At 40.1% G+C, this 13,191-nt stretch overlaps 1 protein-coding gene across 1 annotated transcript in view; it reads left to right on the top strand.

Annotated features, from left to right (window-relative positions):
- Nucleotides 1-13,191, top strand: part of ablim2 (actin binding LIM protein family, member 2) — a 270,666-nt gene that overhangs the window by 187,115 nt on the left and 70,360 nt on the right. Inside the window, exons 17-21 of the mRNA XM_080192307.1 lie at nt 2,907-2,992; nt 9,893-10,037; nt 10,221-10,279; nt 12,169-12,214; nt 12,347-12,354. Coding sequence (XP_080048433.1) covers nt 2,907-2,992; nt 9,893-10,037; nt 10,221-10,279; nt 12,169-12,214; nt 12,347-12,354 — 344 coding nt within the window. The remainder of the gene's footprint in view (nt 1-2,906; nt 2,993-9,892; nt 10,038-10,220; nt 10,280-12,168; nt 12,215-12,346; nt 12,355-13,191) is intronic.

Below are 13,191 nucleotides of genomic sequence, written 5' to 3'. Positions count from 1 at the left end.
CCTTCCAGCATTCACAACTCACCCCCAGCACACACAGTCCCATGCCCCATCTCTCCCACCTCATGACCTTCCATCCATCACCTTTAGCTCGTCATAACCTCCATGTAAAGTTATGCCCTTTCCCACCCCCATGGCCCTCATTTCCTCTGCCAAGCTATCCCCCTCCACCCACATACATAAGAACATAAGAAATAGGAGCAGGAGTAGGCCGTCTAGCCCTTCGAGCCTGCCCCACCATGGCCCTTCATCACCCTGTGCCAAGCTATGACACTTCCATGCCCATTTACCCACTGTAGAGAATCAATGTACACTTTAGTGACAATAGAATGTGCTGAAAATGCAGGCTAATGGATGTCTGGGCTCTTAATAAACAATCATAGTGAGGGCTGGCTTAGAGTATGGACATCCATTAGACTGTTGAAACAACTGATCCCCAGAGAAAACATTGCTTGATTGACAGCACTGGCTCTCTCATGTTTTCTGTCAATCACACAATGTTTAGTTACACAAAATAAAGAGATTTCAAGCACTTGCAATGTCAGCTTTGACACTTTAAAAGATCTGGACAATCGATACTGTTTTTAGTGAAAGGAATTACTTTTAAGAAAATGGAACATTATGAATGAATGAAAAGTTTTTTTTTTACAAAATGACCAATCTCCATTCCAACTCACACCTGGACCCCTGGCTTTTCTGAAAAACACAGTAAGGTAACAAACATTTCAGCATTCCACCCACCACAAATTCCTAGAGAAACACCAGTGAATTGTTGCAGCGATTTGTGACTTAAACATAGAAAGTTGGAAATGTACAGAAAAGGTCATGCATGTGGAAAGTGAAGTAATAGAAAAAGTAAGAGAAAAGCTGAAGTACTACCAGTCATTCCCCTACCACTGGTGAGAATCGCACTTCTGACTAGTGGTATTGTCACTGGACCAGTAATCCAGAGTCCCAGGACAATGCCTGAGACTGTGGATGTAGCTGAAGGGATTTAAATTAAAGGAAAATCTGGAATTAAAAGTCTAATGATGACCATGAAACTGTTGCTGATTGTCATAAAAACCCATGTGGTTCACTAGGAAATCTGCTGTCCTTAGTTGGTCTGGCTTACTCCATATCCACAGCAATGTGGTTGACTCTGAAATGGCCTAGCAAGCCACTCAATTGTATCAAACCACTACAAAGTCAATAAGAAGGAATTAAACCAAACAGACCACCTGGCACTAGAAACGACAATGGCAAAGTCAGCTCTGTTGATCCTGTAAAGTCCTCCTTACTAACATATGGGAGATCGTGCAAAAATTGGGAGAGCTATCTCACAGACTAGTCAACCAACACCTGGACCCCTGGCTTCTTTGAAAAACACAGTAAGGTAACAAACATTTCAGCATTCCTCCCACTACAAATTCAGAAGCAACTTTGACATAGTCATATTCACGGATTCATATCTTATAGATAATGTCCACAACCATTATTCCGAGGTATGTCCTATCCCGCTGGCAGGACAGACCCAGCAAGGGTAGCAACACAGTGGTATACAGTCGGGAGGGAGTTGCCCTGAGAATCCTCAACATTGACTCTGGACCTCATGAAGTCTCATGGCATCAAGCCAAACATTGACAAGAAAACCTCTTGCTGATTACCTCGTACTGTACCCTCTCCCCCCTCAGCTGATGAATCAGTATTCCTCCAAGGTGAAGCACTACCAGTCACAACATGGATATGTGACACTGTGCAATATCCACCTAATTGATTTTCACAAGGGCTACTATTCACAGTGCCCTGGGGGCACAAACTGTTAGTAAAATATTTTGGTACAAACCTTTGAAGCTCCCTTTGCCAATACAATTGCCAACCATTTGCCCTTGATGTGATCCAATCCCAAGTTCTGTCGACAAGGTTAATTAAATAATAACGTTAAACACCTTTTCCAGGCAGTGAAACTAGCCGTGTTTTAGATTTATGTTATGTTCATTCATCACAAGACAAATGCCGGTTGGGGGAGATGGTGGTATTGTGATAATGTCACTGGACCCGTAATCCAGAGGCCCAGGCTAATGTTCTGGGGACATGGGTTCAATTTCATTCATTAATAAAAATCTGGAATTCAAAACTAGTGTCGATAATGGTGACTGCAACTGTCATTTATTGTTATAAAAACCCATCTGATTCACTTATGGGAAGGAAATGCGTCATTCTTACCTAGTGTGGCCTACATGTGACTCCAGATCCATAGCAATGTTTGACTCTTAAGCACCCCTCACCCACCACCACCACCAGAATGGCCTTGTACATTTGCTGAATTCAAGGCAATTAAGGATGGGAAACATATGTTGGCCTTACCAGCAATGCCCACATCCCATGAAATATATTTTTTTAAATGCAGGAAAGAAATCCAGGAATTTGTTTTCTTCATTCTTTCATGGGATGTGGTGTTGCGTCATGGCTAGCATTTATTGCCTATCTCTAATTGTCCTTGAATTGAGTGGCTTGCTGGATAATTTCAAAAAGCTTTTGAGAGTCAAACACATTGCTGTAGGTCTGGAGTCACATGTAGGCCAGAAAGGGTCAGGACGACAGATTTCCTTAAAGACTATTAGTGAACCAAATGGGTATTTACCACAATCGGCAACGGTTTCATTATCATCATTAGATTCTTAATTCCTTTTTTTTATATATTGGATTTCAAATGTTACCATCTGCTGTGGTGGGTTCGAACCCAGTGCCAGGTAACTTGGGTCTCCAGAGCATTATCCTGAGTCTTTGGTTTCGGAGTCAGTGACAATACCACTGCACCAACACCACCTCAAATTTGGGGACTTGTATTTCATATCATCAGTTTAAAAAATAGAATTTGAAAGTCTTACACAGTTTTCCAGGTTAACACTGACTTCATTATATTATAGTAGGTGATTGGCGAAGCAGAGGATTTTGGAGTGAAGATAATGATGAAGAAGGAGGACATATTTATTTTGATCAAGATGGCAAAAAGGTAAGACGTTAAACAGGTAGGTGTTAAAGGTCCTGTGACACTATTTGATGGAAAGCAGGATAATTCTCCCTGGAGTCTAAGCTTTATTATTGCATCAACATAATTGAAAAAATTAATATGAGCATGTCCTCATTGTATGTTGGAACTTGGCTGCCACATTTCCTACATTACAACAGTAACTACACTTCAAAAATACTTTGTTGGCTCGATGGCCTGAAGCCATGAAAGGCTCTCTAAATACACCACATTAATTATTTCCTTTTTATAGACATTCTGATCTGAAGAAATTATATCATGTTTTAGCAAAAAAGTTTAATATTTTCATCTAAAATTGCTCTCTACTATTTATGTGGCTAAGCCATTTACGTAGGAAGTGACATTATTGCTAATTAATGGGGTAAGCAATATCAAACCTACAATTTAGGCATTCATATGCAAGCATGCAATGACATAACTTAAGAATCTCATTTATCTTTAGATATTTAGCTAGATTCTTATTGAGAATTCATCGATATGTAGCATAATGGTAATTTCTGCACTTTGAAAGTATATTTTTGTGAAATAAATACAAAATTACAGATATGGTTTTCACTCCTTTTATCTGAAATATAAGTAGTCAACACTGTTCATTTTCATCTATTTGCTTAGGTCTCTTTTTTGTGAAGTTTTGTATTACTGAAATCATCCAGATTTTGTAGATCATTGCTCCTCTGTAATTGACAGCAATTCTTGGAGTCCATTCATGTGCAGTTAAATTCAGAAATCCAGACATTGCTATCAGTGATTCTATACTTCTCTATAGTCTGCATTATTGAAGTCTCTGCAGACTGCATTCAATTAGAAATCACCAAACTGATAAGAAATTCCCTTCTTACCTAAAAACCCAAATATGTAACATCCTGTTATTGAGATGTAATTGGGTATGTAATGACAAAATGTACTAAGTCAGAAAGGGAATAGGTGACTACCAGTAGGACAAGAAGCACCAGGCAAGCAGAGCAGGGATCCCATGCGTGCATCTCGCTCTGCAACCAGCATTCAGTTCTGAAACTAACGGTTCCTCTCGGGAGTGCAGCCAGAGCCAAGTCTATGATATCATAGGTGACTCATCTGCTCAGCGTAGGTGTGGCACGGTAGCACAGTGTTTAGTATTGCTGCCTCAGTGACAGGGACCCAGGTACAATTCTGGCCTCAGATCAATGTCTCCACTGTGTGGAGTTTGCACGTTGTCCTTGTGTCTGCGTGGGTTTCCTCCTGGTGCTCCAGTTTCCTCCCACAGTCCAGAGATGCGCGGGTTAGGTTGATTTGTCATGCTAAATTGACCCTTGTGTAGGGGGATTAGCAGGGTAAATGTGTCAGGTTACGGGAATAGAGCCTGAGTGGGAAGTGGTCAGTACAGGCTTGATGGGCTGAATGGCCTCCTTTTCTACTATAAGTATTCTATGATTCTAAGTGGAGGAGCAATAGTGATAGGGAATTTGATAGTGAGGGAAACATACAGGTCGTTCTGCAGTCGCAAATGTGACTGTAGGATGGTAAGTTGCTTCCTGATCACAGATGTCACTGAGCAGCTGCAGGACATTCTGAGAGATAAAGTCATAGTCATAGTCCATATTAGGACCAATGACATAGCCAGCGTGAAAAATTAAGTCCTGAAGGCAGTGTTTAGGGACTTAGGAGAAAGATTGAGAAGTAGGACCTCAACAGTAGTAATCTCCAGATTACTCTTGGTTCACATGCTATTGAATAAAAGGAAGATAGAGCTGATGAATCTATGACGGGAGAGATGGTGCAGAAGGTGGGGGGTGGGGAGGCTTTAGATTTCTGAGGCATTGAGACTGCTCATGGGGGAGATGGGGCCTCTCCAAGCCAAACAGGTTGCACCTTGACATGGCCCAGTCCAATATCCTCACAGGAAATTGTGCGAGTGCCGTTGGGGAGAGTTTAAACTAGCATGGGAGGGCGATGATAACCTGATGGCAGATGCAGAAGAGAGCACAGAAAAGTTGGAAATGGAAGGTAGAAATAAGTAAATGTGTTTGGAAGACAGAAGAAATAAAGACGAGAAAATAAATTAGAAGTGGAATTCGGCAGTACTAAGTAGTATATTTTTCAGTGCAAGCTATCTCAGAAATAAGGCAGATGAACATTGATTGACACAAAGGACAACAATATAATTACTATTGCTGATACTTGGCTGAAAGATGGGCTGATCAACGTTCCTGGTCACAGGGTTTTCAGACAAGATGAGAGGAATATAAAAGGAGGGGGTCATAATTTTGACAAAGTATGTAATAAATAGCTATGAAGAGGATTATATGGCAGAAGGATCATCATATGAGTTCACATGGATTGAACTTAAAAATAAAAAACAGGGCAATTAAACAACTGGAAGTGTACTAAAGACTCAAACAGTCAGAGGAAGGTAGAAGAGCAAAGAGAAGGTAGGCAAAACCCTGAGAAGTACAAAGAGTGGGAGGATTTCAACTACTCACATATTAACCAAAATAGAATTACTACGAAAGAGGGAGTAGAATTCGTAAAAAATATCCAGTCAAATCTTTTGGCCAATGCATAAGGAATGAAGCTGTGTAGGTAGTGTAGGTTGAATAGGCTAGATTTGGATTGTTTGGAACAGAGGAGGCTGAGGGAAGACTTAGTTGAAGCATAGAAAATTGTGAGGGGTTGAGATTTATGGATATGCAGGTCCTGTTGCCTTTGGTTGAGTGGTCCATAATCGGAGGCATAAATTATGAGTAAGAGGTAGGAACTTTAGAGGAGCTGCGAGATTACATTTTTCATCCAGCCTTTAGTGGGAATCTGGAACTCACTGCCTGAAAGCGTTGTTGTAGCAAAAACTCTCATAACATTTAAAAATTACTTGTTATACACTTGAAAAGCAATGATCTGCAAGGTCCTGACTATGCTGCAAAATATAATCAGACTATATGGCTACGTGGCATGATGGGTCCAATGGTCTTCCTTCTATGTAATGGAACTGTAAATGTCTAAGATTCTTTGATAGCTACAACTGAAGAACATCCCTGGCTCTGAAAAAAAAACTTCATATTTCTGAAAGCCCAATTGTTTTTCATTCTGGTAAAAGGTATAAGATTTTAATATACTTTGTCAAAGTTTGTTTATAATATTTCACTTCAACTGTCTATGCACCAATAATTTAGGGTGGCATGGTGGCACAGTGGCTAGCACTGCTGCTTCACAGCACCTGGGACCCAGGTTCGATTCCTAGTTTGGGTCACTGTCTGTCCAGAGCCTGCACGTTCTCTCTGTGTCTGCAGGGGTTTCCTCTGGGTGCTCTGGTTTCCTCTACAGACAGACATGTCGGTTAGGTGCATTGGCCATGTTAAATTCTCCCTCAGTGTACCTGAACAAGCACCGGAGTGTGGTGACTAGGGGATTTTCACAGTAACTTCATTGCAGTGTTAATGTAAGCCCATTTGTGACACTAATAAATAAATATAAATTTAACTTGCACAGAGTGCAAAATAGATTATCAAAATCAAGAATAATCAGTATGCTTTACTTTGTTTCCTGACTGAATGTGATTGGCTGCTTACACTGCTTGTTGACATCACTTGTTGAATATCTAGAGATTCCTTTGATTTAATATTCATCCTAATGAATCCATATTTCACATTTCTTCTGACAGAACCTGCCTGTTGATGCATTTTTGGCTAGGTTTATTTTCAGTTTGAACTTATTAGTTTTAGGTATTTATTTATCCTACATGTTCAGTGTCAGTCCTTTAAAAATTATTCATGTCATCCACTGAAGAAAATGCAGATACACATGACACGGGTGGTCAGAAGGGCAAAAAGGAACCTAGGAAGAAAAAGTAGCAGTGGAATCTAGAAACAAGAGTAAAACATTCTTTCAGTGCTATAATATTTTAGAAGGGTGGACAGAGAAAAAAGGAAACCTCTAATTGATACAAGTAGGCCTGAGTCTGAGAATTAACAAACACATATTAGCAAATATTCTGAACAATCACTTTCTCTCTAAACATTCAGAAAGAAAAACAATAACAGAAAATATTCCCCATGTGGAACTAACCAAGTAAATTCAAGGACTTAAATGTCAATTGAATCAAATTTTCATATTGGCTAATTGGGCTCAAAGGAAAAAAATCTCCAATAGATGACATTTATCCTATAATAATTAGAGAGATTAGATAGCAGAACAGTCATTACTAGGAATTCACTGGATGCTGTGCAAGAACTAGTACAGGTCAAGTGCTCGTTATCCAAACCCCTCAGAGCTAATTGCATTTCGGATTTCAGATCATTTCAGTTTTCAAATACTACATATAAACTAACATTACAGTCGCCTAGCTACAGTATAAAGTAAATAAAATGACTACAAAAGTAAGATGTATCACTGAATAATAAACACACGGGGGCAATTCTTCCATTCCAACCCACTAAGTCTTTCCAAACCTGCGTTGCAAAGGCAAATTCCAGAAGAAGGTGGGCAGTGGTCTCTTTCCAACCGCAGCTGCCTGAAGGTGGCATGTGGAGGAGTGACACTCTAGGCATGCAGGCAGAATCTGACAGGAAGAGCCATTGCCATTAGCTGTCAGACTGGGCCTTGGTAGAAGTTTGAAAGTTTTGGCAATGACTCTGCCAAATGACTTTGTCAGTCTGCTCAGGGAACCACCCATCTCCTTGGCCCGCAGGACTTCAAAGACATTACATATGAAACACTGCCTGCTGGACCTGTGATCGAAGGTGTGTTTCTGCACAAATTTTTCCCAAAGCGACAGGTCGTGTGGTGCTATCCAACTAACTGAAGTGTCCTGCGGCAATGTGGCCAGACCCAAACTTGTCAGCGCCAGGGACAACAGAACTGAACCTGCAGTGAGACTTGATTTTTGCATAACAAGGAACTGGTACAGTTTGTTGTAACTGCAAACAGACAGGCATCAGGGTGAGGGTGATGTTATGTACATTTCTTACCCTTTTATCTGAAGTTTTATATATGGTGTCCCTGTGGACATCGTCCACTTTCAATCTCCAGATAAGAGAAAATGGCTTGGGTAGCTGCCTATTTGATTATGGTTTGTACAAAAATACCCAAGCACACAGCAGTCAATTTGCATTCAAATGTGGATGACCTTGCTAAATCATCATTCTTCATTTCAGTGAGAAACTAACAACCCAATTAGGCTGTGACATGGTGAGCAAAGAATAGGAAAAGACATTTGACCAAGTTTCACATGAAATGCTATTGGTTAAACTCAAAACTGCAGGAGTTCGGTGTGAACCCCAGGAATGGATAAGAAATTGATTAGAAGACATACTCTTTGAAGGAGTTACGCAAAGTGGGGAAATGGGATGTCTTAAGTCTCGGTAATGGGATAATTACTGTTTCTAATTTATGTAAAACATGGAATTCAGAAAGTCAATGCAAAATAGACAGATTTTCAAATGATATCAAACTACAATAGAAGGCTCATAAATTTCTGAAAAGTTAAATTTAAGTTAGTGGCATCTTTTGCTGTGGATAAGTGTGAAGTACTGCACATACCAAGAGAAAGTAAGCAATACGGATTCGTGAATAATGGCATTGAATATTCAAGGTCACAGCTGTTGAGACTGAAAAGTCTTAATATGTTTGACATTTGACATATTGGGCTAAATTATATGGAGCAACCTTGGTTCCTCACCCCACCCCACTGACCCTAGCTATGTCAGGGAGGAGCCGTGATTGATCCCAACAGCTATGCCAAAGCAATTCAGTGCTTGAAGCAAAATGAATTGCTTTAAGGTGAGAATTCTGGCTGTTTTGCTGGAGGTAATGCTACCTTGGAGAGCTGCCGCCCATTCAAACCAGCTGGCAGCTCTTTAGTGCTAGCAGCGACCGGGGGATCAGTAACCACTGCTGGTGGTCTCAGTCCCCTCCACAAATGGTTCAGAATGTGTTCTCTCCATCTACCTTTCAACTCAAACAGGACCAGTTAACCTCTTGAGTACCCAACATTGTGGGCCTCCACAAAGGCAGAAGACCAGTTCTATGAGGAACTTGACACCGCTGTCAGCAAAATCTCTGCGTCAGAGCATCTTTATCTTTTTTTTGGTGGGGGCGAGGTGCTGGTGTGTTGCAATGCAAAAATGGGTGCAGACCTTGAGGCATGCCTTTGAACATCGTGGCCTGGGAAAGATAAAGGGAACTAGAGAGAGACTGCTTGAACTTCTCAGCTCAGATTGAAAGCTCAGCTGGCTGAGAAGGCAGCCCAGGGAAAACAGAGACCAGCAAATCATGCACTTTCTTGTCCCACTCTCTTTCTCGGCAGCAAACATGTCAGAGACTGCTATGCCAAAGTGGGACCCCTGAGCCCTGCTTCACACAGTCTTGACCATTACTGTGCAAACCTTCATCTTATGAGACAGAAGGCTGCTCCTAATGTTAAAGTCAACAGGAAAGGAAAGGCAAGTCCAGGTTATTACTTTAAATTAACAGTGAAGAGTAGAGGTAGAGGACAAGATCTGAACTAGTGAAAGGTGAACTTGGGGCTAATGTCAGATAGTTCTCCCAAAAAGAATGATCAGAATTTGGGGTAGACTACTGGGTAAGGTATAAAAGTTAAAAACCCTGGCATTCTTTTGGCAAGCCATTGGATATTAGAATTGCAAGACTTTAGGATCCCTCTGAACGGATGAATTACAAGGAGCCTAATGGCTTCCCTCCTGAAACTATTATGTGAAGATATGTGCAAGTTAGACTGAAGTCATACAACTATTACTTAAAACCTCAGGTTGGTATTTTCTTCAGGCATTGTTCAGCAATTGTTCTAAAAAAAGAAAAATTGCATCAGTTAGTATCTGTATTTTGATTTCATTGTTCATGTCACGAGTGAATGACTGTTGAAATCATTTCCAGTTGAAGACAAGTTGGCTGATATTGAAAGGGGAGATGGATGCCTCGGCTGGCTCCCTTGATCTGGACCCAAAATCATCATCTCGAAGCCCTGCTGCTGATAGAGAACTGCTGCAAAGATCAAGCAGTGAATCGCACTTTCAAACAAGTAAGTGCATTCTGCACATTGGCAATTTAATTCCCACTCTGTTGTTTAACAAACTGATCATCTTTTTCATTAAATTGGAAAGCATTGAATGTTATGTCTGTAAGTTGATACTCTTTAATCCCTTGTTCAGTAGATCAAACCATCTAAATAGGTCCTAATTGACTAAATTGCAATTTGTTACAGGAATTCCTCACTCCAAATCGGCTTCTCTTCCAGGCTATGGAAAAAATAGATCGCACAAGGTAAACAAATTTTATGTATAAGATTTTTGTTGTTAAATGACAGTTTATCTGGAATAATACACATACATTTTAACCAGCACTGAAATGCCTAAATAAGAGCTAAATCCAATTTGGATCCATATATAAGAGAGACTTTTCTGAGAATATACTCTTTTTTGGTGGTGGACTGCGTGAGGGAAAGGTGCAATTAGGAGGGGAAGCATAGCCTTGGGAAATCACCATAGACTGGCCAATTTATTTTTACATTCAAGATCAGTATGTGGAGTAAGGTGCTAAGGGAAGACTGCATTTTTTCTGTGTGGTTCATGGGCAACCTACCCACAAAAATGGCTAGCTACTGAATCTCCCAGTCAGTGGTTCATGTTTTCACCAGAGATGAATCTATATTGCAGTTGTATCTGCTCGTCATATGTAAATTTAGTGCCCCCTCCCCCGCCAACAACCCCACAAACGCCAATGTGGTCAGTGTCACAGATCTGATTCCAGCATCCAAAGATTTTTATATAAATTTAATGCAGTCAGGTAATTATAATGCTTTAGATATATTGACTCAATCATTCCGATTTACCTTTCGCCTGAATTTTCCAAGCATCATTCGCTGCTAGCTCTCCCATCCCATTTTTCTTTGGAATGGATGAGTTTGGTCCTACTCTTAGATCTGTAGAGAGCTGGTATGAATTGGCTAGTGTTTCATATTCCAAGCTCTTGGAGAAAAACCCCTGGCCCAAACTTTCCTCTGAGCTGTTCTTATTTCCATCACCGCAACTTCACCATTAATACAATGGACGTCCTATTTACATGTGTATTTGGTTGTGGATTGGGAACAGCTCTGAGAAAATTCAGGGCCCCTATCAGTGCTCACGCACTTCATTGGTAGTCCATTCATCCACAAGACCAATTCAATCAATATAAGATGAAAGCAAGACTTGCATTTATTTAGCATCTTACCATACCTCTAAGAAATGGCCCATACAATGCATTATATTGAGACGCAGTAACAGAAAATTCCACCTGAAGTTTGAAATCCCAGTTATCCATGAGGACAATTAAGCCACAAAATTCCACAATTTTGGAGATGTTGGAATGTTGATGTCAGCCCAGTGCTATATGTTAACTGCAGCTATTCTTGCAGCAGTCAGCTCTCTCTTTCTCCGGAGTGAAGCTGGTGAAAATACACTCCCATTGTTATTACTGGACAATGGGAAACACAGTAGGTGACACCTTGTTCGGTGTAGCTAGATAAATTATTCTGCTACAGATGCGAAATACTGCGGATGCTAGAAATGTGAAATAAAAGTAGAAAATGCTGGAAATGCACAGTGTGTCTTGGCAGCACTTGTGAAGAGAGAAAAAGAGTTAACACTTCAAGACCTTCAGTATCAACCTGCAACATTAATTTTGTTTCCCTCGCTACAAATAATCTTGCCAGATGTTTTCTTTCATACAGAAACATTGAAAGCCTAACAATTGGCTACAAAAGCTGCAAGCATTTGGTGGCTTGATAATTGGCCTTTCCTGCTCCACCTGCCTGCTCATATTTACATATTCAGCCTTTGCGCCAGCCCATAGATTGCAGATCTAAAACTATCTAAATTTATACATCCCAGCTGACAGTGGAATGTTAACAAAGATTGTAGATTGTGAACCATGCAAAAGAGAGTATTATTCTTCATGTAATATTTGGTGCTTTTAAAAATGATCAATTTCTGGCAACTGACATTCTTAACCTTAATACACAATATACTCACACAAAGTGATAATTAAGGAAAAATCTTTGTTTTAAAACTGAGTGAAAAAGTTTATAATTCAGCAAGAGTTAGAAGCAATTGTCAACCTTTTGATATTCATAAAAGCTTCTGATATATTTACTTGATATTTCCTCTCTTTAGACTTCAGAGTTTGAATCAAATCATGATACCAGCTGGGGAATGCGAGGTGAGGAATCATTTCAAATACAGAATTAATATCAAAAATCTACAAGTAGAGCTACTTTTATTTGCAGTCACCTGTTCTAACTCTTTAAGGTTGTTGCTCACATCTCACTGAAATGAACTCTTGTTTTTACAGAATACAAGGTAAGAAGTTGACTTCTCGTCTTAATTCCCTGGTTTCTGTCCACCAACCGGATCTGACCAAGTTAAGGTCTCAGTCTTTTTTCCGTTGTGTTTTATTCATTTTTATAGTGAATAGTAAAAGCATTTAAAGTGGGCTATGGAATGATGCAACGAGTCAAATCATCTGTGTCAGCATTTCATCTTCCCCACACAATGAACTCTTGATTTCAGCAATTCCATCAGACAGATATAAAGGACAAGTGATGTCTTCCCGTATAGACAGAAAGAACATCAAAGTGAGAGTTATTTTTAAGATGCCATCCTGTAGTTTCTAATGAATAAATGTCATTGATCACAATGCTAAAGGGAGAGAAAATACACGATTACTTGCCTTTTAGCAGAAACTATTTGGCAATGTGAAAAGATTCTTTTTCCCAATGCATAATTGGCTGATCTCACTCTTCAGAAGATAAACTCTCCATCTTCCTGCTACCAGCTTTCCATTCCCTAACCCTTTGAACACTTAACTGGGCTTCTACTTTTCCTCACTGTATTATTTGTCTGCAAATCTTTCATTTCCGTGCAAACAAGACCCATTTGTAACCTCATTTCGGGGACATGCCATTGATACTTTGGGCATGATTGAAACCAGGATCACTGACAATTTTTATCCCATTCCTCCACCCTCCAACCACCTGAGCCACCTCACCTGGTTATACATCCCATTACATTTCCCCATGCACAAAATGCTGTGCCAGCATCAGAGCGCTCATCTACAACTCCCACTTTGCTCTGCCCCCTTAATTCTCTGGCACTTACTAATTTACATTTCTCATTATCTACCACTCATTTTCAAAG

This window comes from Carcharhinus amblyrhynchos, chromosome 1, assembly GCF_965287045.1.
Source record: "Carcharhinus amblyrhynchos chromosome 1, sCarAmb.v2.hapA, whole genome shotgun sequence".
Lineage (NCBI taxonomy): Eukaryota > Metazoa > Chordata > Chondrichthyes > Carcharhiniformes > Carcharhinidae > Carcharhinus > Carcharhinus amblyrhynchos.
The sequence above is the reverse complement of the archived record's forward strand: the minus strand, read 5'-3'. Positions and strand labels throughout refer to the sequence as shown.